At 37.0% G+C, this 26,855-nt stretch overlaps 1 protein-coding gene across 17 annotated transcripts in view; it reads right to left on the bottom strand.

Moving 5' to 3' along the window:
• NRXN1 (neurexin 1) overlaps nucleotides 1–26,855 on the bottom strand; it is a 1,108,798-nt gene that overhangs the window by 686,982 nt on the left and 394,961 nt on the right. For 9 of the 17 annotated variants that reach the window (XM_053587958.1, XM_053587972.1, XM_053587968.1 and 6 more), the window contains 3 exons: nucleotides 10,375–10,676; nucleotides 8,247–8,291; nucleotides 7,072–7,233 (listed from right to left, as the gene is read on the bottom strand). In XM_053587958.1, coding sequence (XP_053443933.1) covers nucleotides 7,072–7,233; nucleotides 8,247–8,291; nucleotides 10,375–10,676 — 509 coding nt within the window. The remainder of the gene's footprint in view (nucleotides 1–7,071; nucleotides 7,234–8,246; nucleotides 8,292–10,374; nucleotides 10,677–26,855) is intronic. The other 8 variants (XM_053587975.1, XM_053587974.1, XM_053587973.1 and 5 more) reach the window with 2 other exon arrangements.

Here is a 26,855-nt window from a genome sequence, read left to right on the forward strand (position 1 = left end):
TTGTTTTACTGTGTTACTGATGACCCTGTGCAGTTGACTGTTGGGTATCTCACTGGATGTTGTATGAGAAATTAAAAAAATGCTTAATATTTTATTATTATTATGCTGTAATAATAGGCTGACTCCTTTACCCCTCCGGGGAGAGCTTTGAATTTTAATGTCCATGTATTTAGTGCCTAGAACATTCATAGGCACAATTGGGCACCACAAAGTTTATAGCACTGGGAGTCTGTTTGGATAATCTGACTCAGTCAATGTGCTCTACTAGCACTGGAAGTATCACTAGGGGTGGAGATCAAGGTCAGGGTCCAACCCTCCCACTCATAGCCAAGTGCTCTGCTGAGGTCTCAGAAGTCTTTATTCACATAATGGAGCTATTATGATTACTACCTCATATACATTCTTGGGAAGACCTCTAAAAGAGAAGGGGTCTGCTCTTCTGCACATAAAAGGAGACAAGGATAATCAGCTTCCATTTACATTTCAGGGCTGACCCTTTAGTACTGCAGAAAAGTTAAAATACATTCAGTTTCTAAACCTGGGGGGAACTAGGCTAGACCTATCCTAAATCAGGTTAACGACATATAAGAATTTGTCAGAACACACACCATCCTGTTTTCTTGTTAAAGTTTTAAAAGAAAATCAGCCATCTTCTATATTTTAAATCAAGTGGAGAAAATTTATTTTCTGTCCAGGCCTGAACTTCCACCCAAAACCCTGTGGGCACATTTGCCTACACTCCAGACAACTAAACCAGACTCTGTCTGAGTCACTAGGCTGTACTCTGCCTCCAGGAAGGCAGCCCAGAGCAAGTAGAGAACTGTCATTCAGCCCAAGGGCATCCCCTCTAGTGCTTGCTGAGACAAAACAGAGTGGTCAAAAAACTTAGCCTAAATACATACAATAATTATTACAAGAATATGGCTATTCTACGGGGCAGTTCATCTCAGCTGAAACAACAAAAGGACATACTATATAGTGAATACTTTATCCTGCATGAAACACTTTTAATATGAAAGTTAATCTGGTGCCACAGTCAGTCAGTCAGCTGGTCAAAAACTGAGCAGCCACTCTGTATCAGCCAGGACCTTGTGTGTGTCCTGGCATTAGGGGAATTCTTCCGTGTTTTCTCATAGGCTAATAATAATTGTGTGGACATTAGCAAAACCTATCTTAAAATGGTTCATTCAAGTGAAAACTAATTACCATACAAAATCGGGTAGTATTATCTGTAATTACATAATAACATGGTAAGTAAAAATATGTGGAAAGTGTTTTGGAAAAAGTGAAGTGGGGAAGCAAACAGTAATTATCTTCACTAAAGAGTAAATGAAGCACGTGGAAAGGTCACCATAAAGGAATTGTAAGATGCTACCTCCCAGGATACTGACTGTGACAACATAGAGAAAAACAACAGTCAGGGACCTCCACGAGGAAAGGTCTAGAGGAAACAGAAACCCAAGAAGAGGTTGTTTAATCATTATTTTGGAGCCCATATGAGGAGGTCCCTGCCAACTAAAGAAGTCCCCCCTTCTTTCATGTGGCGGGATTTATAGACGTCACTAAAGATGGAACCTCCAGGTTCCTGCCAAGTTAATTTCTCCATCAGGTCCCAGAGCCTTTTATTTCAAAATCAGAAAAATAACCTAAATGAAAATTATGGCAGGAGTTTTTGTTTTTATGTGTCAATGACAAGTGCTCTATTTCTCCGTGGAGAGAGAATGGCACACTTGAACACCCAAATTTCATGAGTTGGGCCTACCACATAAGGGGATGAATTGAGAGGGCTTCACAGTTGTCTAAAGTTCTCTGTCCTTCAACAGAGAGTAAGAAGGAATTAAGGGGCTTACAAAAAGGAAATGCATGCATATTTCACCTCTTTCCCAGTGTTGATACTGGTACACTGTGGTGTGCCCATTGGACATGGTGGAGGGCCCTGTCCTGGTGAGATTTGAAAAGCAACCATTTTTTTCCACAGAGGGGTAAAATGCTTCTCTAAGGCAGGATATTTGATGAACCTTATTCACCTGATAGAATCTTCTAGATTTTTTAGTGACGAATGTTTCTAAGTGTAATTAAAGGCTGAGCTGGTCTAATTAGGTTGATGAAATTTTCAGTAGGGATTTAATTCCCCATTCTAGCACTCCACTTGTCATTTTTTTTTTCTCTAGAATATTTCCTTAGGCTCAATCCTAGCAACTTTTAGTGGCAGCATTCTAAATTACCTCCCACAGGCAGTCTCCACTCAACTGATTGTAAAACTTCCAGCAGTACATAGATGGTGTGATTAAAAGCAAATATCAAATAAAGGATTCTAGGTTGTTTCATTGAATACACAATCCTTTCTTACCTCTTCACTTTCATTTCCTTACTAACAGACTATGTTAAATAGCTTTTACTCTGCAGGATGAAAATTGGTGTTTCAAAGCATTTCAGAGGCAAAAAGAGACTAAGAAATATACAATAGCAGGAGCAGAGAAGGAGTGAAAGATTAATAAGGGAGCAACATGAACTTTCCAGGTAAGTTGCTTGCTACGGAAACCCTCATGGTCAACATGTTGGGATAAAAACACATTAGTGAGGTTTTCATCTATCTTTGGAGATTTTAGAAAATATCTCTAAGAGAACAGCTGAGGAATCAACTGTAATAGTTTTATAAAGGACAATGCTTTCCAAGTGGTCTAAAGTGAATGGGCAAGGCTATAGGCATTCTCAGACAGACTCTAAGCACCTCAACCCAGATGCTGTGATTACTCTTTCTCTGGGGTTTTCTAACTTCCTCTTCTGTTGCACTAGTCACTCAAGAACTACTCATTAGAAATCCTAAATTGAATGTAAAATAGTCAAAAATTCTTAAGCAACATATATTTCAACTTTAACTCAATGTCATAGAAAATGAAAAGAATATAAACAGGTCTTTCTGTCAAACCATGGTTAGCCTTGCTTTAGCAAAAATGAAATTTAAAAGTATATTTTTAAAGACATATCATCCTTTAGGAACTTCATGTACATATATGGACTCCATATAAAGATAACCCATTATTTACAATTTTTCCTTTAACTTTTATCAAATTTATATCCATGGAAATCATTTTTGTTGAGCTCAAACATTTTCCAAGGACATTTTATTTGTGATGAAAATATTTTTAAAAATCTACTCTGACCTCTCTATTTGAGATTTCTGGTCATTCAAAGTTTCTTCCCGTTTAAACAAAGAGTATGTGAAGTCAAGTTCAGCTTTGCCAAACTATTTTAAATACTTTTATTTTATATTGAAAATTGATAACATAAAAAAAGACTTCATTATTGATAATTGATTGCATGCTAGCAAAGTCTCATTTCAAATAGACATCATCAGACGCCGCATAGGGAAAGATCCGAGTTACTTCTAAAAAGCATTAGATTACAGGTGTCTAAATATGTAATTTTCTTTTTTCATTTAAATCTTTGAAGAATGAAAATGTGAATTGGTAAAGGTGGTGGGTAATCTCTATTTTTATACTGTGAGTGCCATTGTTTACAATAAAACAGAGCCAACCATTCCAACGTCATATCGTATTTCATCTGACAGGGTTCTGTGTTCTAGTCCTGCCTTACCCCTTCATTGCTCTTCATCAAATAGCTTCTCTAAGTCTGTTTCTCATTTCTAAAATAAGAAAGCTGGACTTGGACAATAATTTTCAGGGGCCGTCCTATTCTAACACTCCAAAATCTCTTCAATGACCCCAAACAAGGTGTTATTAGAATTCCCTTCAGGACTGGTTATCCTAAGGGGGATAAGGGAGATTACACACCATATTGAAATAAAAAAATGTTATAAGCCAACAAATGAAGCCATAATTAAGGTTTTATACATGCAACGAGCTTCAGGCCTGCAAGTCTTAACTAGAATTTAGGAAAATTAATGTATGTGCATTCTTCTCTTTGCAGTAACTCTCCAAAGCTAACCCATTTGAAATCCATTGATTTAACTCAAAATCCGTGATACTTTGTCACTGTTTCATTTCAGAAGTAGGGAGAGCAGGGCATTCTAAACAGATAGCAGCTCAGACATGGATAGAAGCCATGAATTATTAAGAAGGCCTCCAACTGAGGTATGTTTTGATTTATAGACTGATTGTGCCTATGTTCCTCCACACTCTAGTGTACAGGAGGAAATAAAGTGAAAAAGATTACAAAAGTCAAGAAAAAAACCAGCAATACTTGCTCCAAACACATGCCCCAGCCTCTGGAAGAGAGAGAAGTGGAGAACGCCCAATTGGTAAAGAGAAGTGATTTGTAACACAACTAACTCCATAGAGAGGACAGCATGACTGAATCCCCTTTGTGCAGACTTGCTAGCTGCTGACTAAATGTCAGCTGCCTTTTTTTTGCTATTGTGATTTTTGTGGCTGAAAGACCAATATAAAGGGAGATGGATACTACAGGGTATCAACTCATAAATATTAAAGCGTCAAGGATGTTAATCTGAAGTATGGTATAATTTGAAACTGCCATTTCAAGTTAAGGCAATTAACTGTAGTTTTATACACACAAAAAGTTGCCTCCCACATGCAGAACTGTTCCAGGCGTCTCAGGGGGAGTGAGAGATTAACTACAGAAATCCTCTTTTTTCTTTTTTCTTTTACAGGATGCCCCAAAGGCTCTTTACCTATTTTGCTATAGATCCTTGAATTTGTGTTTCTTTTCCTAGTCTGTAGTAGAATTAAGTTTCTATATGCTACAAATAAAGCAGGGCATAGGGGCTAATTGTATGTTGGCCCAGTTTACATTTAAAGAAAAGTAGACACTATGGGTGATTGGGGGTATGGTTCTACTCCCTATTACCCATCACTAGAAGGGAGTTTCAGAAATCTTATAAAATCAAATTATGTTTTCACCTACTTCTCCCTGACCTAATATATTCTCTCCATTTCAGACCTGTCTACATCCGCCATTCTTAGAGATTCTAACATTGCAACTCATCTGTACTCTTCTTTGTCTACTAGAATTCTCACTCATCTTGCTCTTTATCAAACTTCAATGGGTATAATTATGCCACACAATTTAATAGCTCATTCCTCACAGTTTAGCATATATTCATAAAATTTATTATGGTTTGTAATGAATTTTCAATTTTTTACAATCTTTTAAGGACCCTAACAAACATTTCTACTAGGATGAGGCATATTATGGTAATTAAGAGCACAAAAGATACTTCCTTCATTCAACCTCAGGCTTTAATACTTGTTCGCTGTGTGACATTGCTCAAGAAACTTACCTGCTTCAAACCTCAGTTTCTTTTTGGAAAAATACAGGTAATGAAATTACTACCTAGATTGTAAGGATCCTTTAAGATAGCACCAGGCACACAATAGGGGTTCTGGAAATGTTAGTGCTATCTAATAATAATAAAAAATAATCTTTACAGAGCTAATGCAGATCTGAAACATACTACGTATTTGTAACAGAAAAAGTAATTATGTGAGAGGCATTCAATCACGACTTTGTGCTCACCACAAACCACAGATAGATCAGCCTTTCACAACTATATCTCCTTGCATTTGTTAAACTATATCATTTTAAAATACCTCCTTAGTATTGTTCCATGTATTTTGACATATTGGGCAATAAAACACCCAATATGTTCACATCAATGTACGACAGGCAAGGATGACTTAGTGATCATATTTCACTGACCCTTACCTGAATCAAATTTATATGATTAAAATACCAGGTGGCATCCTACTTAGTAAAGTATCTGAAGAATGGAAGAAAAACTATGCAATGTACTCAGTACTATTATGAAACCAATTTATAATCACTCACACTTTCATATGAAGAATAGATCACAACTATGGCCCAGGATGAAGGAGGGAGGATGGGGGAACAGAAGGAGAGGGAGGAGGTCAGATCGAGGGAGGGTAAATAGTGGGATCACACCTTTGGTGCATAATGCTAGGGTACATGTTGGATCTATTAAGCATAGAGTATAAATGTCTTAACACAATAATTAAGTAAATGAGATGAGGTATATATTAACCAGTGTGATGTAAATGCTCCTAATTCTATATGAAATCAGCACATTGTACCCCATAAATGCATTAATGTATACATGATCCACGTGTTTATGATTTAATAAAAAAAATTAAATTAAATACCAGGTGGCCATAAAGTTCATGTGCAATTTAAAATTGCACATCAACTTTACAGCCACCCTGAATTTACTTTAGAATAAATTACAGTGCATTACTGCTTACTAATAGCATCTATGGTTAACAAATAGTAAATTCAAAGTCGTTCAACTTTACAATTGAGAAGTCTACACAATTAGTTTGCAGTCATACACTATAAGAAGAATCTCTGGCTTTAGTAGCCAAAAGAAACTGGCTTGTGTCTGAATGAAAACAAAGACAAAGCCCATGGAAAACATTCATATAAACTGAAATTCAAGGACTTCCCAATCATTATTTCCTTTTACTCCCAACAAATTCCATTCCTATAGAAAGTCACGACAGACAATAGCATCTGAGAATGAGGAATGAAATTATTGATATCTTGTAGTGTGATAACATTGCTCAGATAAATACCAATTACACTCAACAGATCACAAATAAAACAGCTTTACTCCCTTCCGAACATATTGACAATTTAGGAACAAACTTATTTCATTATACACTCATTTTGATTTTGTTTTGTTTTATTTTGTTTTACGTAGTCATTTTTTCTCTTACAGCCTTGTATATATAACATCTAAGGCATTTAGGTAGAAATGAGCGAGTAAGTCATTCGGCTTAACTTTAGACCCAATACCTCTTTTTCTATGACGTTCTTTTACAGCTAGACACAAATTTTCATGTAAATCTCAATTTACTCATAAACCATTAAAGAAGAGATACTTAGTTTTTCATAACGTTCTATGAGCTTCCCGCTCCCTTCCCCCAATCCTACATAAACAACAGTAAAATACTGAATTTAAGGTTGTGCCATTTGATCCTGGAAACATCAGGTCTTCAGCAAAGGTGCTTTCAGTCTGGATCTGAAATGATGAGGTCATGAGTTAGGAATGACTCTGATGACAGAGATATTTACCTCTTTGAGACAGCCCATAAAGTTGTTACTGACAGGTGACCCTGGAAGGTCGGCTGTGCTGGGACTGCCTCCAACATAGAAAAAGTCATCAGACCCCAGCATGGTATAGTCTTCTTGTGTGTAGCCCGTTGTGGTAAGAATCCCATCCACTGATATTGTCACCTAGATAACAAAGCACAGGGAAAGGACACGCTATACTCAGACCTAGATACTGTAATCCTGGGATATGCCTGTTTTGTGTTTTGTTTTGTTTTATTTTTTGTTTTGCTTTTTGCTTTTTTTTTTTTGTTTGTTTGGTTTTTATTTTTAGACCTATGGCGGAACCCATTTTCATGTCTGTTTGAGGTTTATTCTTAGATTCTATTCCACTAGCCCTGAGAGATCTAAACTAGTTAGAGAGTTAACTGATTATTGAACTAGTGTCAGCATCGTCCCTACTGCAACTCAAAAGTTACTGAGCAGACACAAAAATGGTGTTAGTAAAATGCTTCCTAGGTTAGTTTTGCTGGTGTACATATTAGTAAAGTTTAGTCGTCTGTCATTAACTAATCACAACGTGCACCTTGTGAACATAAAAGGCGCAAGCTACTTCCAGCACCATCACTGTTTTCACTGTTGAGCAGCAACGGTTCAGCATGCAAATGCCTGCGTCCATGCCAAAGGAGGAGAGAAGCAAAACAACTGGCGGAAGCGGCACACGCCATGTGCACATGCGGGAGGGGGAGTTCAGAAAGGAACGGAAAGAAAACAGGGAGAAACGAGGGGGGAAAGAAAACCAAACAACTGAAAAACTGCTCTGTGATGACGGAAAGATGAGTGGGTGTGGCATCTCCAGCATCCCAAATCAAGTTTCCATGCCATGCATCATGAATGGTGAGAGACTGGCTGAGCCTGCGGTCACTCCGGCCAGCCACCATTTGTCTTATCCCGTGTTAACCACAGCTGGATGCAAACGTTCGAGACGTTAACGGTGCCCCTACAGGTGAGTTGGAAAACAGAAGTCGACAGGAACAGGTAAAAAATAAGAAGGTCAACAACAGATGAAAAGAAGGAGGTCAAAGTAAGCAGAAGAGTACCAACCGCAGTTCCTCTTTTGTTAATGATGTCTACAGTTAAAAGAAAGAAAGAAAACACACGGCAAACCCAAAATAAGAAACAATTAGAATGATATCTACCGAACAATGTAGTTTGTTTACCATAGCGTGTCCAATGCCTGAGTGCTTTGTGGAGAAGGGGGGAGAAAGGAAATTAAAAACTGTGAACAGAATAACGATCGTTACTTAAAAAATATGATGGTCTCTACCATGTTAGTACATTTTTTGATTCAGGTAACGGTTAGTAGAATGAAACATTCCATGAATGACATGTTAGTTATTAAGCATGTTAGTAACATAGAAAAAGGGCAAAAAAATTTTACAAGAAAAAAGCAGACTAACAAGTAGGCCTCCCACAGAGGTAATAATTTCTCCTGCCATTCTTATTCATTAACTTGCTACTAGACAGAAACGGACACATGGCAAAGTTCCCTGGGTCTTCCTGAGAACATCTGAGAAACATTTTAAAAGTCTAAATGGGATTTAAAGGCCTAAAACTTATCAGCTGACCACTGCTGCCCTAGATGCCCAGAATTGATCCCTCCTCCACCCGGGCCCACCCCAGCCCCCGCAAATTAGTAGGAACCAGGTGGCATTGCCCTGCTACTCAATTTTACAGCACACAAGGACTCCTCCTCAACTTCAAAACTTCCTTCGGTCATACTGATGGACTTTAGGGTCACAGTTTACTGCAATGAAACAAAGCAAAGATCCTGACACAGAGAATGAGTAGAATGGATTTGTGTTCCTCTGTCCTGCGACACATGCACCCCGGCTGTATGACTGCAGTTTCCTTTGTGCCATCAATTCGCAGTTTGCTTTGTAACCTGAGCAAAGGCAAATCTAGAAAGTGGGCTTCTCAAGCCCCCACCCTTTCTTCTGCACTTCTCTCAAATGAGCCTCCGGTCTCTTGGTGAGTATCTGAGAGAAAAAAATTAAAAAAGAAAAAAAAAAAAAAAAGGAAAACCAAAGAGACAGACTTATAGAAAACCCATGGTATACAGCTATCCTAATGGTGGGCGACCCTCTCCCAAGGGAGCAGTGAGGCATGCAGGGCCCCGCCCAGGTCAGTAAGGCAGCTGAAGGGTGGGGGGGGGGCTTCTCAAGAATCTTTCTGTTTGACTTGTCTGCCTTAGACCAAATCTTCACTACTAACACTCCTTTTGGCTTCTCTAGCTCAGATAACCTAAGCCTTTCAGAAGCAGGAAAGAAGAGGTTAGACTGTTAACAGCTCTCGAAGAGAGGGCTGTTTTAGTAAAGGAAAACCAGAGACAATCCGGTCATTCTGCAACTGTTCAGAGAAACAACAAATATGTTAAGGATATTAGTTTGAGATCAGCATGTATAGCAAAAAAATTAGTCACTGTCAACACTTAACAAAATGATACATTTAATACAGAATTTCAAATAATAACCAAAACATATAATTCTCAATATGTAAGGACAATCTCTTTGCTTTCATCTGGATATATACTGTAATGATGTATTTCCATTAAAAAACATACAGTATATGTAGCCCCACAGATATAGTAAGTAATTGATAGTTTCCTATATATAGCTTCTTGGAATAATTTCATAAAAAGACAAATAGAAATGGGCATTTAGAAGATGAACTGGCCTTTCCACAGTCTTCTGGGGTTTAACTTAAAATACTTGTGCTAAAATAAAAATATCTTCATGAACAGACTCTTCGGGAAATAGGTAAGCCTCCAAAGTCATTTTTCCCCCTCAGGGACTTTTCTTGTCCCCATTTTGGGGTGGGAGGTGGGAGAGGGGATAGGGATTGATACAATCCCAAATCACAAACAGTATTTTTTTGACTACAAAAAAGGAACTGTGATTTAATGACCCCAATGTGCATGCTTCCAAATGATCACCATGAAAACTATAATTTAAAATCAAATCAACAAAAAACCAAAAAACACAACAAAATCACACATATCACAGGAAGGGCAAGTCACAGGGATACCCTTGCAGCCTTCTGGGAAAGCGTCCTACGCCGCTGTAATAAAATAGCCTTTGGGTCCCCAGAACTTTCTAGATATGCCCCTGCTCAAGTATGGCAGGAAGATTCATCTCAGAAGAAGAAAAAGCTAATTTGCAAGCGACTCTGAGGAGCCCTGTATCATGTTGTCAGAGTTTCAAGGACCACACACACAGCTGTAGCGAGAAACAAAGCCAGTTACGCTCTTATCCACTGCGCTGTTACCTGACGCAGATTCCTGGTGACTTTCACATCATGCCAGGCATTATCATTAAACTTCCCATTCACGGGCTCCACTAGTGCTTCAAAGGCCCCTGATCCCAAATTAATGACCAGAGAGACAGCGCCATTTTTCAGGGCAAGATTGACATAATCAGCTGATTTCCCAGTGTGAAGCATCAGTCCATTCCTCTGAAGGGTTTTAAAGGACAGAGTTATTTCATCGCTGCTGCTTTGAATGGGGTTTTGAGACAAGTCGTAGCAGAAGTATTCAGATCCCTTGAAAGTCGCAATATATTCTTCTTTTCCTAGAGGAAAACAGATAGATACACACATAAGTACAGACAGACACTATGCAAAACCACACATCTTAACAGAAACAATAATTTTTTTGCCTAATTAACAAATTAACTCTTTGCCTAATTAACATTCAGGACAAGAGCCCTGTCAAAGCATCAAATGGTACTGTAGGTGGCAGTGTATTTTTAATAAACCTCAGCTCCTGCACCATCCACTATAGTAGCTAAAGCTGACATTCTTGAAAATTCAATTAATTTTTAAGTATCACTGCAAGAGCTCTGATCAGAGAAAGGAGCTCTGTGATGTCTCCAGGGCATGAATCAGGTATCCTAAATCGCATATTGGATGGTTCCACTCTGCTGGCAACAATGGATTCCAATACACCGGCAACATTCTTTCCTACCAACTGAGGCATTATTTTAATTTTCAGCGAGACATTTATATTCAAAGATCTTTCTCAATGAAGAGCTACAAATTTTCATCACTGAGAGACCATAACAATTTATCCAGTGAGGGGAAAGGAAAGAAAAAAACACAGAATCTGGTCTGGGAGTCAACAGAACTCCCATAGAGTATATGCACCTTTTCCCCCTGGAGGGAGGGAGAAGTGATACAAAGACTAATTGAGTCAGCTGGATTATTGATTCATTCCCTGGTCTCATCAAGCAGATGGTAGGGCTGGCTTTTATGAGATTGGTAAGAATTTCAGCACATCGTCATGGGGATAGAATGTAAATGAAGCCTTAACATTTTCTATCTAGCTCAGTCTTTACCATATTTAGGAGTAACAACGTGGATTCCACAAGATGCTAGATTGATTTAATAGAGACTTGGCTATTTGGAAAAGCGTTCTTCTCCCACTGATGAATTGAGTTTAACCAAAGGAAGAGTGTAATCCAAAAGCTCCTGTGACTTCCTAGGGATGCTGTGCCAAGGAAAATGAGACAGCGTCTGATAAATTATAAACAAAGAATTGTAAGTGGTGCTGGAGAAACTTGATCTGCTCCACTGGTAATGTCATATCACTATTATGCCCACTGAGGGGGTTCATATACCAGCAGGCTTTACACTTTCCCCCTCTAATAGGTTTTTAATTCAAGATTATTTTCATTTGATTGTCAAATAATTCATATCCTGGAATCAGAGCTGCAATCAAAGTTTCAATTCATCAGTGCCAGATGACCTGACTCCCTGGATACAGAAAATGCCACAAGCCACTATAGGGAGTCGTCAAGCCACAGAGTTTAGTAAGACAGGGAGCACCTAGGGACACAGTCCTGGAATAACAGTCACTGGCTCCAAGTAAATGATTAGTGAAGACCAGCAGTCAGACCAAATCAACCGTGCTGTGAGGAAGAGACAGAGTAGGGGTAAGAAGTCTATACCACGGTGTCCTTCCCACTCAAAAATGTAAAATGTTGGCTAAGCACTCACTTCCTGCGGGATTCACCAGTATCAGCTTGTAGGAACAGTGAAGTAAACAAACTTGACCTAATTACAGTCCAGGTGTCTGTTTTCCTGGTCAGTTCACTACAGCAAGTAGTACAATACTTGGCACCCCAAAAACCCTAAAAATTAGTGTTATTTTGGGAGGAAAAACAAGTGTGGACTAAAATATGAGTTGACATCATAGCTTAGTCACTAGCTAACTGTCACTAAGGCAATTGCACACTTCTTTAAATCTCTATTTCCAAAAGTGCTTAGTGATACTAATCTCAACAAAGGATTCTTTTGCAAGATAATGTGTCAGCAGGGGGGAAAAGTAGTAAACTGAGTTTGCAATTTACTAGACCATAAGCTTTAAAGTCAAATGGATGTTGATGTCTGTTAATGTTATAATATTCCTATTACTTAAAAATGAAAATATATCACTCCTTTTATATTGTTTAATTCCAAACGTAAGTAATTCACATTTGCCTTAAAACCAACCACATAGACTTTTTTTTCCTCCCTTCTTCCCTCCTCTCCTCCTCCCTTCCCTTCCCTTCTCCTCCTTAAAAAAACAAAAACAACAACAACAACAACAAAAAAAAACAACCACACAGTTTTGGAAAAATTCACTCTGTAGAATATGCAATTATCTTAAGTGCCATAGATGAGACACAAATCTAAGCAGGGGAAATATTTTTTCCTATGTTCTTTTTCATGAAAGAACATGTATACTAGATGAAAATACAAAATAAATTGTTATATTTTATAATATATTCAAAGAGGATTATATTTATTCTAATTCTTTGCTATCTTATAGTCTTTATAATTAAGTTTTGTGCTATGTGATATGAAACCAGGCAGCACAGTGAAATATCCTGTTGAACATTTAAAGAATAGATCTATGTTTGTTTTAAACTACAATTCCCAAATACCTTGTGCACTTATGTGCTAAAACAATAAAAATGAAAAAGAAATTAGACCCAAAGTGATGATATGTAAAGAACTAATAACAAATCAATAATAAGAAATCTGAATCTACCTCCAAAAAAAGACAAAATGCTTGAAAAGATACTCTACAACAAAAGTATATCTATATGAAAAGATGTTCAACTTAGTCTTCAGAAATGTAAACTAAAACCAAAATGAACTACCACCACATCCACTAGAATGAATAAAATGAAAAAGACAAAAAAAAAAAATAGTATCAAGTAAGGATATGGAGCAACTAGAACTCTCACAGATTGTTGGTGGAAATTACTTTGTAAAATTGTTTGGCATTGTCTTTTAAAGCTGAACATATGCCTACCCTACAACCCAGCAATTCCATTCATAAGTACACATTCATCAAAAAATGTACACATTGATCACCAGGATAACACACAAGAATGTTTACAGTGGCACTCCACATAATAAACTAAAACTGAACACTACTGAGGTAACAATCAACAGTAGAATGGATAGTCACACAATGAAATGTTAGATAGCAATGACAACATATGACCTAAAACCACATGTAGAATTATGGGTAAATCCCCCGGTAATAATGTTGAGTAAAAAGAGTGCCAGATACAACACAGAACATACTTTTGATTCCATTTATATAAAAATTTTAGGGCGGTGCCTGTGGCTCAAAGGAGTAGGGCCCCAGCACTATATGCTAGAGGTGGTGGGTTCAAACCCAGCCCTGGCCAAAAGAAAAAAAAAATTAAAACCAAGCAAGATTAGTCTCTGCTATTATTAATCAAGATATTGACTACTCTGAGTAGAAATGCAGAAGGAATAGTAGTAGGGGGAACTCTTGGAATACTAGTCATGTTTTGCTCCTTTTTTGAGCATTGGTTATAGGTATGCCAAATGTGCAAAAAACTTGATTACCTGTACACTTATGATATGCACTTCTTAGTATGAATACAAATATTTTATTTCAATAACAAGTTAAAATAATATGGATGATTGAGCACAAAAGGAATTAATCTCATGAATTACTTTCTTTGTGATTAGTAAGATGATCTGAGCAAGATACTATTCCTATTAAGCTAACAGAGTAGTAAAAATTAAATCTAATAACAACAGTCATAAGAAAATTGTGACATTTAAAACTTTTAATGCATATTAATATCCATTAATACCATTTGATCTTCAGAGCCATCTCATGAGATTTCAACAATATATAGACTGCATGGATATAACTATATTAATAATTGTTTAAAGGGCCATACCCTAAATTTGTTCATTAACGTATGGGCATTGAGATGAAGAAAGATTTTCTACTACCAATCATAGAAATGTTAAGATAAAACTGGAAAAAAGTTAAATAAACTTTAAAAAAAGAGCATTTACCTACTATTCTATATTAATGTTTCATGCTGCCGTTCCTTTGGAGGAAGAGATATCAGAGGATGCCATTATATTTCAGTCCTATTAAATTTTTAGCCCTTCATAACTTAGATGAAAATACCGAGATCTTGCTCACCTAATTTGGTGAAGGGAGGTTTAATGGAAGAATTAAAACTTCTATAAATTCTTGATATACTGACTGGATGAGCTGACTTTATCAAAGTTTTGTTTGGTGAAACTAACCTGAGTTTTATTCTGAGATCCAAAACCACTCCTAGGAAATATGAGTTCCCATTCACAGCAGGTAAAGCAAATAAAGAAAACTCTTCAGAGGACTTAGAATGTGAATCAGCAGCATGATGAAGACAGTTTAAAAGCCCATGTAGATATGGGTTGTATTCATGAAAGTACTCATAAGGTGGACGGAAAGTGGATAGTATGGTACGATGCTTTAGTGCTGATCAACTTACACCTGTTATCATATACCTGTTCAGAGAATCTGGATTGTGTTTGAGTATCTGCTAATATGATAAAAGATGTCTAGCTTATATCACATGTTATAAAAACTCTCTAAAGAAAGACTTATGACAGCATCTTCAATATCAGAAAGGACATCTTTTAGAAGAACAATCCCATTGGTTTGGCATCATAGATATAAATGGAATCAAAGCATAAAAGCTATAGGAAAACATGACCCAATACAAGGAAGATTTTTTCAGAGTTATCCAGAGGCAGAACATTCCATTTTATATAAAAGCAAACTTCTCATCCCAGAAAAGACATAAACATAGCTGAAACACTTAACTGGACGTTGAAGAATGCATTCAATCCTTGAGTGGTAGATTGACAAATAGATCCCTTTCAACACCAAGAATTACTGATTTCTACTTTAAAAAAATAGGTGTTAGGTTAAAATGATGCCCCAAGTTCACATGGAAATCTATTCTGAGGGAAAAGCTCTTTCCCATTGCCTGTGTATAGGATATCTCATTAATAAGTTCACTGAATTTCTTCACCAAATAAACAATCGGCAAGGGATTTACCCTTCATCCTAAGGACAAGGATGACAATCAGCAGAGAGAAGGCCCACTGTCCTCACCTGTATGAAGGACATCGGGCCATTTTCCTGTGCCACAACTCGTCTATGTTACTACGCTTGATGATCTTGCTTTTCACATATATTATCCCAAATCAGACAGGTTTGTGAGATTTCACTGTAATCATGTGATTCGAAGATTCTGTTCAACCCATGTCAGAAACTGAATTCAATATATGAAAAAGCGAGTGAACCAAAAAGGGATATTTGAGTGTGAAATCTGCTTCATTTGCTTTTCTGTTCTGTAAGTCAATACACAACAATGTTGTACCAAAAACATCCTTGACTAAACAAAGGTACACACTAGAAGTTTGCATTATTAAATTAAATAATAAGCTTGGCTGTCTCTGACTCTATAAAGATAAAACAACTTTAGAAAAATAGAAAAGGAATGTCTGCCTACTGAAATTTATGTCAGGTTAAATTCTCAGCCCCTAAGACATTTGGTATTATTTTATTTCCATAAACCTGTGTAATTTAGAATTTAAAACAATCAGTTGATTACTACAAGTAAAAATAATATTACTTTAAAGGAAAAGTAGTCCTCTAGTTCTTTAGGTTTCCTACTTGACATAATATTGTAAAACATTCTAAGATCACAACTATGAGTCAACATATGTACATTCTGAGACTAACTTCTATTGTTTTATAGCAAGAAATAGAGCTTTATAAAATATTCATTCTTCAAGGTTTTATTTCACTTAGGTTAACCTCAAGGAGACTAATATAAAAATAAATTGCCAAGTTCCCATTAAATAACCTGAAAGAACAGGTAGCTTCTTGAAGGTATACTTGAGGTCATTAAATCTGAAAGCTATAGAAGATTTAGATGTTATTTAATCCAATGTTGCTCACTTACCAGATGAACAGTGTGACAGCCCAACGGACAAAATAGACATAACTAACCAAGGGGAATCAGAATATAATCCTTGCTCTCTTGTGTTCTTCCCTATTTCTAAATATCATCACAAAATGGGCCTCCAATTCATGATCAAAAACTAAATTTAGCTTAAACTTGAGCTTATTTTTCCAAAAGAATATAGGGCATGGTCTAAAACTCTAGCACTATAATTTTCCAATCCTATTGTGCAACCAATTTGCATTTGTTTAAATAACCACAGGTGCCGGGAACCAAACAGGCCACTCTGTGCCTCTCTGGACTGATAACCAGTCAGCTCTGCACATATCATGTGACATGAAGGGAAAGTAATGAACGATACCCTGGAATTCACCAGGTGTCCAATATTGCAATTACTGGGCCTGCTTTCAGTTCAAGTCCCAACAATTTAATCTAACAACCAGACTCTAACAGTTTTTAACCAAGAGGATATCATTTATGGAATCAAAATAAAAACACACAGCTTGGTTAATATGGACTTCATAAAGATTCTCTGCAAGTATTTATAAATTCTCTGATTGCCAATTAACAATTACTTAAAGAAGTAAATTACAGGAATACAATTATATTCACAGAATAGTTACAGATAATCCTCATTTATAAAATGGAGATAGAGTAAATAATTTCAAGTATGAAATCATCTTATTACCAATTTGGCCCGAACAGTATATACTGAGCCACTCACCTACTTAGTCAAACCCCAGAGGGTAGCCAGTTTATAATATGCTTTTTTCCCAGTAAAATCAGAATGGGGTGGCCTCTAACTCTAAAAATCTGTATTAACTTATCCAATTATTTTGGATCAAACTCACAGAATTCAGCTTTTTAATAGATACAAATGATATATCTTGGAAAATAACAGCAGAGAGGAGGAGAACCTCATAGGGAAGGGAAAGGGTTGATTAAACAAAATAATGATCTCAGAACCTGTTAGTCAAACTGAAGGACGGTATTATCAGCATCACTTGGATACTGTGAGAAATTCAGACTTTCAGGACCTCTTCCCCAACCTACTGATACAAAATCTGTAGCCTATGAAAACCCCCAGGTGATTCTCCTGTACTTTAAAGTGTGCTGTTATAACAGCGTCTCCAATTGCTGCATATTTGGGATACCTTTTAAAAACTCTAAGGATATCTTGGGGTCTATCATAACTAAGTAAGACAAAAATGCATTAATATCATAGCATGTTTCTTAAGAAATAAATACCCAGATCAATTATCTTGCATCTTTTAATTGGAAATAAGAATTGGAATTTAATTGGAATTAGAGAGCTGTGATCTGTGTGTAGGTATTTCAAATATCTATTTAATATGCACCCCAGGAGATTGTCCAGGCATTAAATCACTAGCAGTTATCTCTGAATTTTTATTCTCAACATGTTTTATCTTTGGGCAGTATTATAATAAAATTCTCTGCAGGTTTGCAAACTTGGTACCACTGTTCTGGATAAATCTAAGCAGCACACATCTCCTGGTATGGTCTAACAAGTCATTATTATTAGTGAGTATACTTAAGGTTCATGCCACCACATTCATAGTTGTCTATAGAAATATTTTTGTTAATATGCTGCTGAAACTGAAAACAAACTATCAGACATTCTAGATGTGACCTGACTCCATGAAAACTAATGGGCCTAGCTGCCACCTTTCCAGTACTATAGTTAAGTGAACTTGGAATATTTTAAACTTAATACTATCTAGCAACGGACAAAATCGATACTGCAAACCCAACGTCTACTATGTTTAAAACAAGAGTGGAAATGTTTTAAAAGAAAAAAACTAAAGTTATGTTGGTATCTCCAGCATTTTAAGTAGGGAAGAGTATAAATAAACATGTGATAAGAATAATGAAGAATTATATTGGATTAGGAAGAAATGCAGTCATATAACTCCAAGCTTATCTCTACTTCTTAGGGGCATTTTTGTTTTAATTCATTGGTTTGTTTGTTTTTACAAGTCAGTCAGTATGCAGTAAAATCAATATAAACAGGAACATTTGGACTGAGGAATACCATTCAATGCACTGTGTGGAAGAAAAGAAAGAATATTAGTAAACTATGGTATGTCTTTGATGTCAAGACAGAGCACTGAGCACAAAGGTAACACACGTAAAGAACCTACTCATAAAAATGGCATCAATATTCATTCATCACTTTTTCATTTTACAAATATATATTAGATGCCCACAGTTTGAAAGCACTATTCCAAGTATTAAAAACACATGTACAGGGCAGTGCCTGTGGCTCAAAGGTGTAGGGCACTGGTCCCATATGCCGGAGGTAGCAGGTTCAAACCCAGCCCCAGCCAAAAACCACAAAAAAAAAAAAAAAAAAAAAAGAAAGAAAAAAGAAAAGAACAAAGAAACACATCTATAAACAAGATTCTCAGGGTTCTCCACAGTCATCAAGCCAGTGAGAGAGAGAACCAAAATAGAGTAAAGCTGAAATAAGTCATACATGATACTGAGTAAACAAAAGGGTGGGACAAGAAAGTGACAATTACCAGGGCGGGGGGGGGGGGGTTTGCTCAGGAAACTAGGAAAGCTCTTTTAGAGGATGTAAACCAAGACCTGAATGCTGAAGAACCACTTGTGAGAAGATCCCCAAAGGAGAAAATATTTGGTTCACTCTAGTAACAACAAAAAAACCCAGTGAGCATTGAGAAGAGTGACACTGGGGCAAGTGGAATGAAATGAAATCAGAAGTGTGGAATGGAGCTAGCTCATGTAAAACCTTCTGAATTTTATTCCAGGTACAATGGGAAGCCAGTGGAGTATGGTAGCCTGGGGAGTGACATGGTTTTATTTACATTCCAAAAAGGGGAATCTGGCTGCTGTATGGAGAATGAACTCAGGTGGGCATGGCAGCAGCAGTGAGACCAACATTTATGAAGTTATAGACAACAGAAGCCTGAGTTACGGAGTCATACACACCTGCGTTCAAATCCCACTCTCACTTTAAAGCCTGAGTTTTCTCATCAGTAAAGTTATCTCATCCATGAATGGAGGCAATAATAGTAGGATCTTTCTCGCAAGGTAATTGTGAGAGTTAGATAATAAATGTGTAATAAGTTTATTAAGACTCTCAATTCATGATATATACTTATGGGACATTAACATGAAAGAGTATTTATGTATGTATTATAGTTCCTCAGCCACTGGTTTTTAAACACAAACAGTTATTTCTTTTCTCCTTTTCTTAACAATAATTTGGACAGAATCTTTGAATTTCTGGTTCCTTTTGGTTACTAAAAGCCCAATCTAATTCATACACTTAAGATCTGGTTCGTCTTAAGTGTATAATCTCAACATTTCACAGTTGGGGGTCGGCGGGGAGAGTGTAGTATGACTCAAGGCACCTTCTCACAATCCCTCCTCAGGACCTGAGTCTTCCAGTCTATTAGGATGTAGTTGATGAGGAGAAAACGATAGTGATAACTTGAGTGGTCCTCTTTCTGTGGGTTGTACCTGCTTTTCTGGTTCCCCCTCACTGACCTCTGCTACCTTTGTTATGACAGACTCACAAGAGCACAGTGAAACCTCCTAACTGCAGTAAACAAATGGGAGAAAGAGAAAGATTCCTCAAGCCCAATTTGCTTTATCCCCCAGTTCTGCAGTTCACACAATCCCACAGCATGGGTTAAAATCATCCCAGGGCCCAGGGAAGTGGCCTTATTGTGAGTCATGCTAGTCAGACAGCTGAAGCCAAAGCTTCCATGGGGTCTGCTGGACTCGTGACTACAGGCACCGTGGCTGCAGAAAAATGCCGAGAGTACAGTCTTCCCGTCCTTCTCGCCTCCTCGGAAAGGCACAGGACACGTGGCCCTGTTTGATGTACTCGAAGTCATGCACTGGGAAGGGAGATTACCAGCTTTCCCATTCTGCAGCATACTTGTGTTCTACACTTGATGCTAGAGTGGTCTCTTCCCCCGTTATCCTGGGCAAGAAAACACACCTCTCCATGAAGTGCACGTTTGCAAAGGGCCTGTGACTTAGCGACTCTTCTCTGTGGGCCCTCTGCTCACTGCTTAGGTAGGCAGGAAAGGTGGGAAGTGGGGCAGTGGACAGCAAGTTACATGGCAGTTGAAGGGTCAGTTTTGCTTTCTTCTTAGCAAACGCTGAGTATGGAACTAACCAGTTTGGGGAGGTTCTATTTAGAACAGAGGCTAAATGCTTTTGTTTCATGAGGGTTCTACTTAATGATTCTGTGAGGAAAATTTCACTCAACATGCTGACATGCTGGGGTATACATTGGCATATGGTGGACAATTAATCAATGTTATATGTTAGGATCACTTTAAGCCACCACCCAGAAGTTTAAAAATTAATCAGTTTTCACCAAATCTTTTATTAACCAGAATATCACTATGTTCAATATCATAATTCTAGGAGCATTTGGATTAATTAAATGTTCATGAAGGAAGAAAGACATGAAAGTACTAGACATTTTAAAAAAGAAGGAAAAGATATATATTTCTACAGATGGTGTAGCTTTTTAAACAGATTTGTATCTGGGTGACTCAACAAATACATTAGTGAGATTTTTGCCATTTAAATTCTAGGGGAAAAGCATTGGGCTAATAATTAGGAGAGGTGAGCCCTGGTTTCTACATGGCCTCTTTACAGCTCTCTGCCCCTTGGACCCCACTTAGCCTCACTAGGCCTTATTTTCCTCCCTGGAAAAATGACATAGCTGGACTAAATGATCTCCAGTGTTTCCTTCAATTCTAAAATTCTATGGTTCTATAATATTCTTGATTTATTGAGCCCCTGTTTCATCAATTCATTCAATAAACATTTACTGAAGCCCAACCATGTACCAGACTCCGTTGATTTCCTGCTGTCAAAATCAGGCCACATGCCCAAGTTGAAAGATTCAAGATGGCTCCTGCTCTTAAAAGGAACTTCCCACAGCAGCCCCTACCACCTTAGGCTTCTAGAAATAATATATGTTGTGAGGACTTAAAATTTCAGAAAAACAAAAAGATATGGAACCGTGTTCTAGTCACATCCTATCAGATGTAAACCTTCTATTCTGGTCACTTTTCTCCCTTAGCCCAGAAAAGAAAACTTTCAATAGATTGGCTGGAATCTTGTAAAGAGTGTGTTTGAGTATTGTTATTATTCCTCAAATTTAAGGTACTTCTTCATATAAATGCAATTTCTAGAAACAAAATATTTTAAGAGAAAGCTAACATTGCTTAGTCTCTTATTAATGCTGGTTATAAAATCTTATAGATCAACCTGCGATTACATATAATTTTCCAATAAAAGTATGAAAAGATTAAGGGACAATGTGTTTTCCTATGAACAGAGTCATAATGTGGAATTAGGAGACCAAGGCTCAGTTCTTTGCTTCGCGGTTAGTTACGTGATTAGATGGCCATGAACATGTAAATGCAGCTGAGTCTGAGTTTCCTGTAGTACACTGGATATACCTATTCTGCCATCCTACACTTAGATTTTTATAAAAGTGAGGATTTTGTGGTGTGTGTCTTAGTTACAGTTACTCGGGAGGTTAAGGTGGGAGAATTGCTTGAGCTCAGCAGTGCAAATCTACCGTAAGCTTTGAATGTTTGACTGTCTTCCAGCCTGGGTGACAGAGAGTGACCCTGTCCCTTAAGAAAAAAATGAAAATCTGTAATATGATAATAGAACATTATTATTATTATTAATTATATACTGAGTCTTGTATAACTTCCCCCCATCCCATCTATCATAGCTGTGTTGAAAGCATCATAAATCAACATACTCTATCTCAGCATTTCTCATTCTGGGTTCCTTATCTGATTTGGCCACTGTTTTCTCATTTCATTTATCCCAAGGATGGTACAAAAACAGAAAAATTCTAAATGCATAGTAGAGAAGTCAGTTCATCTTATCTGATGAATTCCTTGGGGGAATCTCTTATTCCATTCCCGATTCCAAGAGTTCTAGGTTAAGTGCAAACACACAGAATCATCAGAAGGACTGAGATATTTCACAGAATTTGAGGAACTTTTAAATTACCAAGTCTTGACAGGAAGAAATTTAGGGTAAACTCAAGCTCCTCAACTCACAGTTCCTGGTCTCTTCTGGAGTCGAACCACTCATAGTTATCAGCTCTAGTCCACCCTAGCCTCGTGGTAGGTCCTGTCAAGTTTTCAATTCCCCCAGTCAAAATATTTGATTAGCTCAGCTTGTGTTAGAAGTCAACTCCCAGATGAGTCAACTGTGGCAGGAATAGGGATTAAGTGACAGGATTATAAAACTTGTGGGGGAATCCTTGTGAGAAGACACCCATATCATTCACAAGACCTGACATTGTCAACAAGTTCTTACAGGGACCTAATATGAAGAGAAACCTCCTTCTAGCACTTAGGAATTAGTACCATCTCCCTTTTAGTTCCACCTATAATACAAATTTAGATTTTAAGATCTAAAATAAATAATGGATTTCAGATGATTTATGATGAACTTTATTTGAACTGTGAGACCTTATCAGAAATCTGAGTAATGCACAGAATTATAAACTTTAGAAGAAGAGTAAGACCCATAAGGTTTATGAGATTTTCTCTGGTGTATAGGTAAAGTTGGAATGAGAAGCTGGGTCTCTAGAACAGTTGATCCCAAACAGGGATGATCATCAGAACCACCTGGAAAACATTCTACAAAAGTATATTTTCAGCACCCCTACCCACAAGTTCTACTTTAATATCAGAATGAATATCTTGATACTATGTTTTGTTTTGTTTTTTCTTTAGTTCCTAGTTAATTCAAATGGTCAGACTTGAATCTCACTGTTTTGGGTATTTTGTTGTTGTTGTTGTTTTTATTTGGGGGAGTAATGGGCCTTTCTTCATCTTATTTTCCACTTTAAGAACACCATTCCCAACAATGAGCCTCAAATTAACAATACAATAGACGAAATACAAATGAAGCAATAAAAAAGCAGATCACATTTCCACTTGTCAGTTTGGAAGCCATGTCATGGGTTAGAGAACACTTTGGCCAGACCAAAAAATACCATATATTGAATCTGTGCTAAAATTCACAACACATTCATTCATTGCTTACAGTGAAAGTTCTCTGGCTTCACTGGCTATAAATCCTTTTTTGTTTTCTACTTCCTGTAAGTAAACCAAATACCATGTTAAAACAAAGTGTTTCTCACTTTATGGGGGCAAGACATGATTGCAAGAGGGACTTTACCTAACAATTGCAATCAGAGTAACCTGGCTTATTGTACCCTCAATGAATCCCCAACAACAAAAAAAAATAAATAAAACAAAAACAAAAACAAAAAAAAAAAAGTGTTTCTTCTTTTTCTTTTTAAAGATCATTTGCTTTGACCCTACATGGCAAGAATATTCGATATATTTGATACCTCATACTTGAAGTAAGTTTCTTTCACCTCCTTTCTTCATACTATATGCCTTCCCTATCAACGATTCACAGAAATATGAAAGTTAAAGATACCTTCTAATACGAGAGCTTTCAAAAATTTCTTCCCAGATACCCAGAATTCATACGTAATCCATAAGCTTTCTATTTCTGATGCACTCTTCTATTTTTTCAAGAAATAAAAATTATTCTAAATTGCTTTCATAATCAGATAATGACTCACAACCTAAATCTTTAAAAACATGAATGTTATTCAAACTCTACATTTAATAGATGAGAAAATTAAGGCCTAGAGAAATTAAGAGAGTTGGCAAAGACCACTTAGCTTGTGAATGATTAAGACTCAAATTTGCATTTCTGACTCTCACTCCTAAGCTCTTTCTACCATAGTTTTCTACATTTCTAATGCTGTCTTGGTTAGGTTAGAATGAGTGTTTCTATAGTTTCTGGTGGAAGAAAATATTCATTCTGAAGAATACAGATCAGTCTACTTTTTCATTACGACATTCCATCCGAATTTAAATTTTCTCTAATACCTAATTTTTATAAATCCTGGACAATATATATAAAACTTTATAGCTTCCATTATTGCTATTATTTTTCTCAGTTACAATCTCAGAGTAATCATTCGAACTACTTCACCATAGTTGTACTATTATATTAAGTTTTGTCAACATCAAAATTTAATTTTTGCAGTTTCTTTTGATGCTCATTAATATAACAATAGCCTTTGACTCAAAAGTTCAGACACTCCTACTCAAAAACAGATGATGCATTTTATTTTAAATTGATAGTATTGCTCACCATGGAAATAAAATCTGTATCATTTTGTGATAAAAGTGAAATACATACCATGATCTTAACAAGAAGCAAATTAACAACAGGTATATCAAGCTGAAGTGAACTGATAAAATGTCTAATATAGTTACAGTGGTTGTCAATTTGGAATCAAAACAAAATCACAAAGAGAGCCTTAAAAAATAATGATACCTACATCCCAGAGCCCACTTCAGTAGTCTCTTTTAATTGCCAGCATTTGGCCTGGTCATTAGGCATTTTAGAAGCTTCCCAGGTGATGCTAACGTGCAGAAATACCCAGGGTTTAAAGAGACAGGACCTAGGCACTTAATGTGAAATAACAGTGACTCTATCATCATATTAATTTAGTGTAATAAATGTCTTAAAATTTTAACGTTCTTTAAAATTAAGCTATAATTACACTTTAGATATCTGCCTGTCTATAATATTGCCTTATATTTGCATATCTTTTGAGCATCATAAGCAGTCTGGCATATTTTCTGTTACAAAGTGGGAACACTTAGGCGTATTTTCCCCTCCCCACTTGACAATTAATACATGCTTATATGGTACATTATCAGACTGACCTTTGCAAGCATCTGATTTTGTCACAATTTTCTTTTTAAGAGTCAATCTTTACATAAAACCATATGAATGAACATTCAATCTCTTCACATAGTACAAAAAACTAAAATCTATGCGAATATTTCTCCTTCCCAAAGGAAATACCGCCCGAGAAGCAATATAGTGTTGTTTCTTGCTATCTCACATTTGCCCAGACATAGAAACCTCCAATTAGCTGAATTCCATTGTTTCCAGATTTTTTTTTAATTTAAAAATGCAGAATATCGCCAAAACTCATTAAACAACTATGTAAGGTTTAAGGATTTCTGGCAAAATCGCATGTAAACAATTCAAAGAAGGCCAATGCCCCAACTCCTCGGAAGCCTGTCTCAAATATTGTACTTTATTTACTGGTCAGAATAAAACCTGACATTGATGAAAAGGACATGGAAGGAAACTATCCCACTATGCATTAAAAACGAGGATATTATACTCTGAGGAGAAGGTCATGAAAGGAAGTCCTGGGATAAAATAAATAAACAAAAAAAGACAGACAAAGAAGGGCAACTAGGCCTGAAACAGCCTATGAGAAGAGCCAGCATCCTATCCATCAGGAACTTGTCCCTGACAGGCTCATCTTTCTTTAACAAGGTGACACATCTGTACACAGCAAGTAGAAATCTTAAATGTCTAAGCTCCTTCCTTCGCGTCTAATAGACAAAAGCACAAAAGACTGATTTTTGCTTCCCTTGCTGCTGCGCCTTAATAAACAATTGGCTCAGGATCTTAACCAAGCCAAATGCTGACTAAAAGCCTCCTCACAAAAAGCCCTTAATAAATTTCTTCTTGTGTTTTCTTTACATGTATTTCAATTTGAAGACAAAGAGTTTCTTCCCCATTCCCCTCATTTGCTGTTGCTTGTTCTCTAATTAAAAAGCAGGCTCTTTGGATGCTGGAAAGAGACAAAATGGAAGAGTGGGTCAAGATCGAATGTCCCTGGCTCTGGCCATTTCACCATTCTCTTCGGTGAAACAAATCCTTTATTCTCCATGTAGCTCAGACTCAAAGGCACAGAAGCAGCCCTTCAGCCTTTCCTACCTCAGGTCAGAGTCCTTTTTATACTTGGCATACAAACTAGAAACATCAGAATTCTGTGCAAAATGGAAAGTTTTATGTTTCCAAGCAATTCAACTGCATTCTGTGGTCTCTAGGTCCTGCAGGCTGTCTGAGCAGATTTGAGGCATCATCTCTCAGGGCAAAGAGGTTTGAAAGCTTTGAGGTTTTCTTGGCGACTGGGAAGAATAATTTGACTGTTCTTGGAATAAGATCATATTCAGCAAAAAAGATCTGCTGTGTTCAAGGTCACGAATCTTGGCTCCGTGAATATTCAGTTATTCAGCAGAATAGCCACTCCAGGCTTTCAAAGCACTTTTGGCCGCTGCTGCAGGTGGTGCCTTTAGAGAACTCCCTGACAGTCACCCAGCCATTGCCTCTGCATTTCTCTTTTTTGGCGCTGTCCATTCTGCTCTCTGGAGACGACATTCCCTTATAATTATGAATATGTACACAATTCCAGAAATGTCCTGGTAAATGCTTTACCTGAGTCAAGATCGGTTTATACTATATATTATACATATGTAATATAAAGTTTCAAAAGGGAATAGATTTTTTTTAATTGAT

The sequence above is a fragment of the Nycticebus coucang genome, chromosome 4 (genome assembly GCF_027406575.1).
Source record: "Nycticebus coucang isolate mNycCou1 chromosome 4, mNycCou1.pri, whole genome shotgun sequence".
In the NCBI taxonomy this organism is placed as follows: Eukaryota; Metazoa; Chordata; class Mammalia; order Primates; family Lorisidae; genus Nycticebus; species Nycticebus coucang.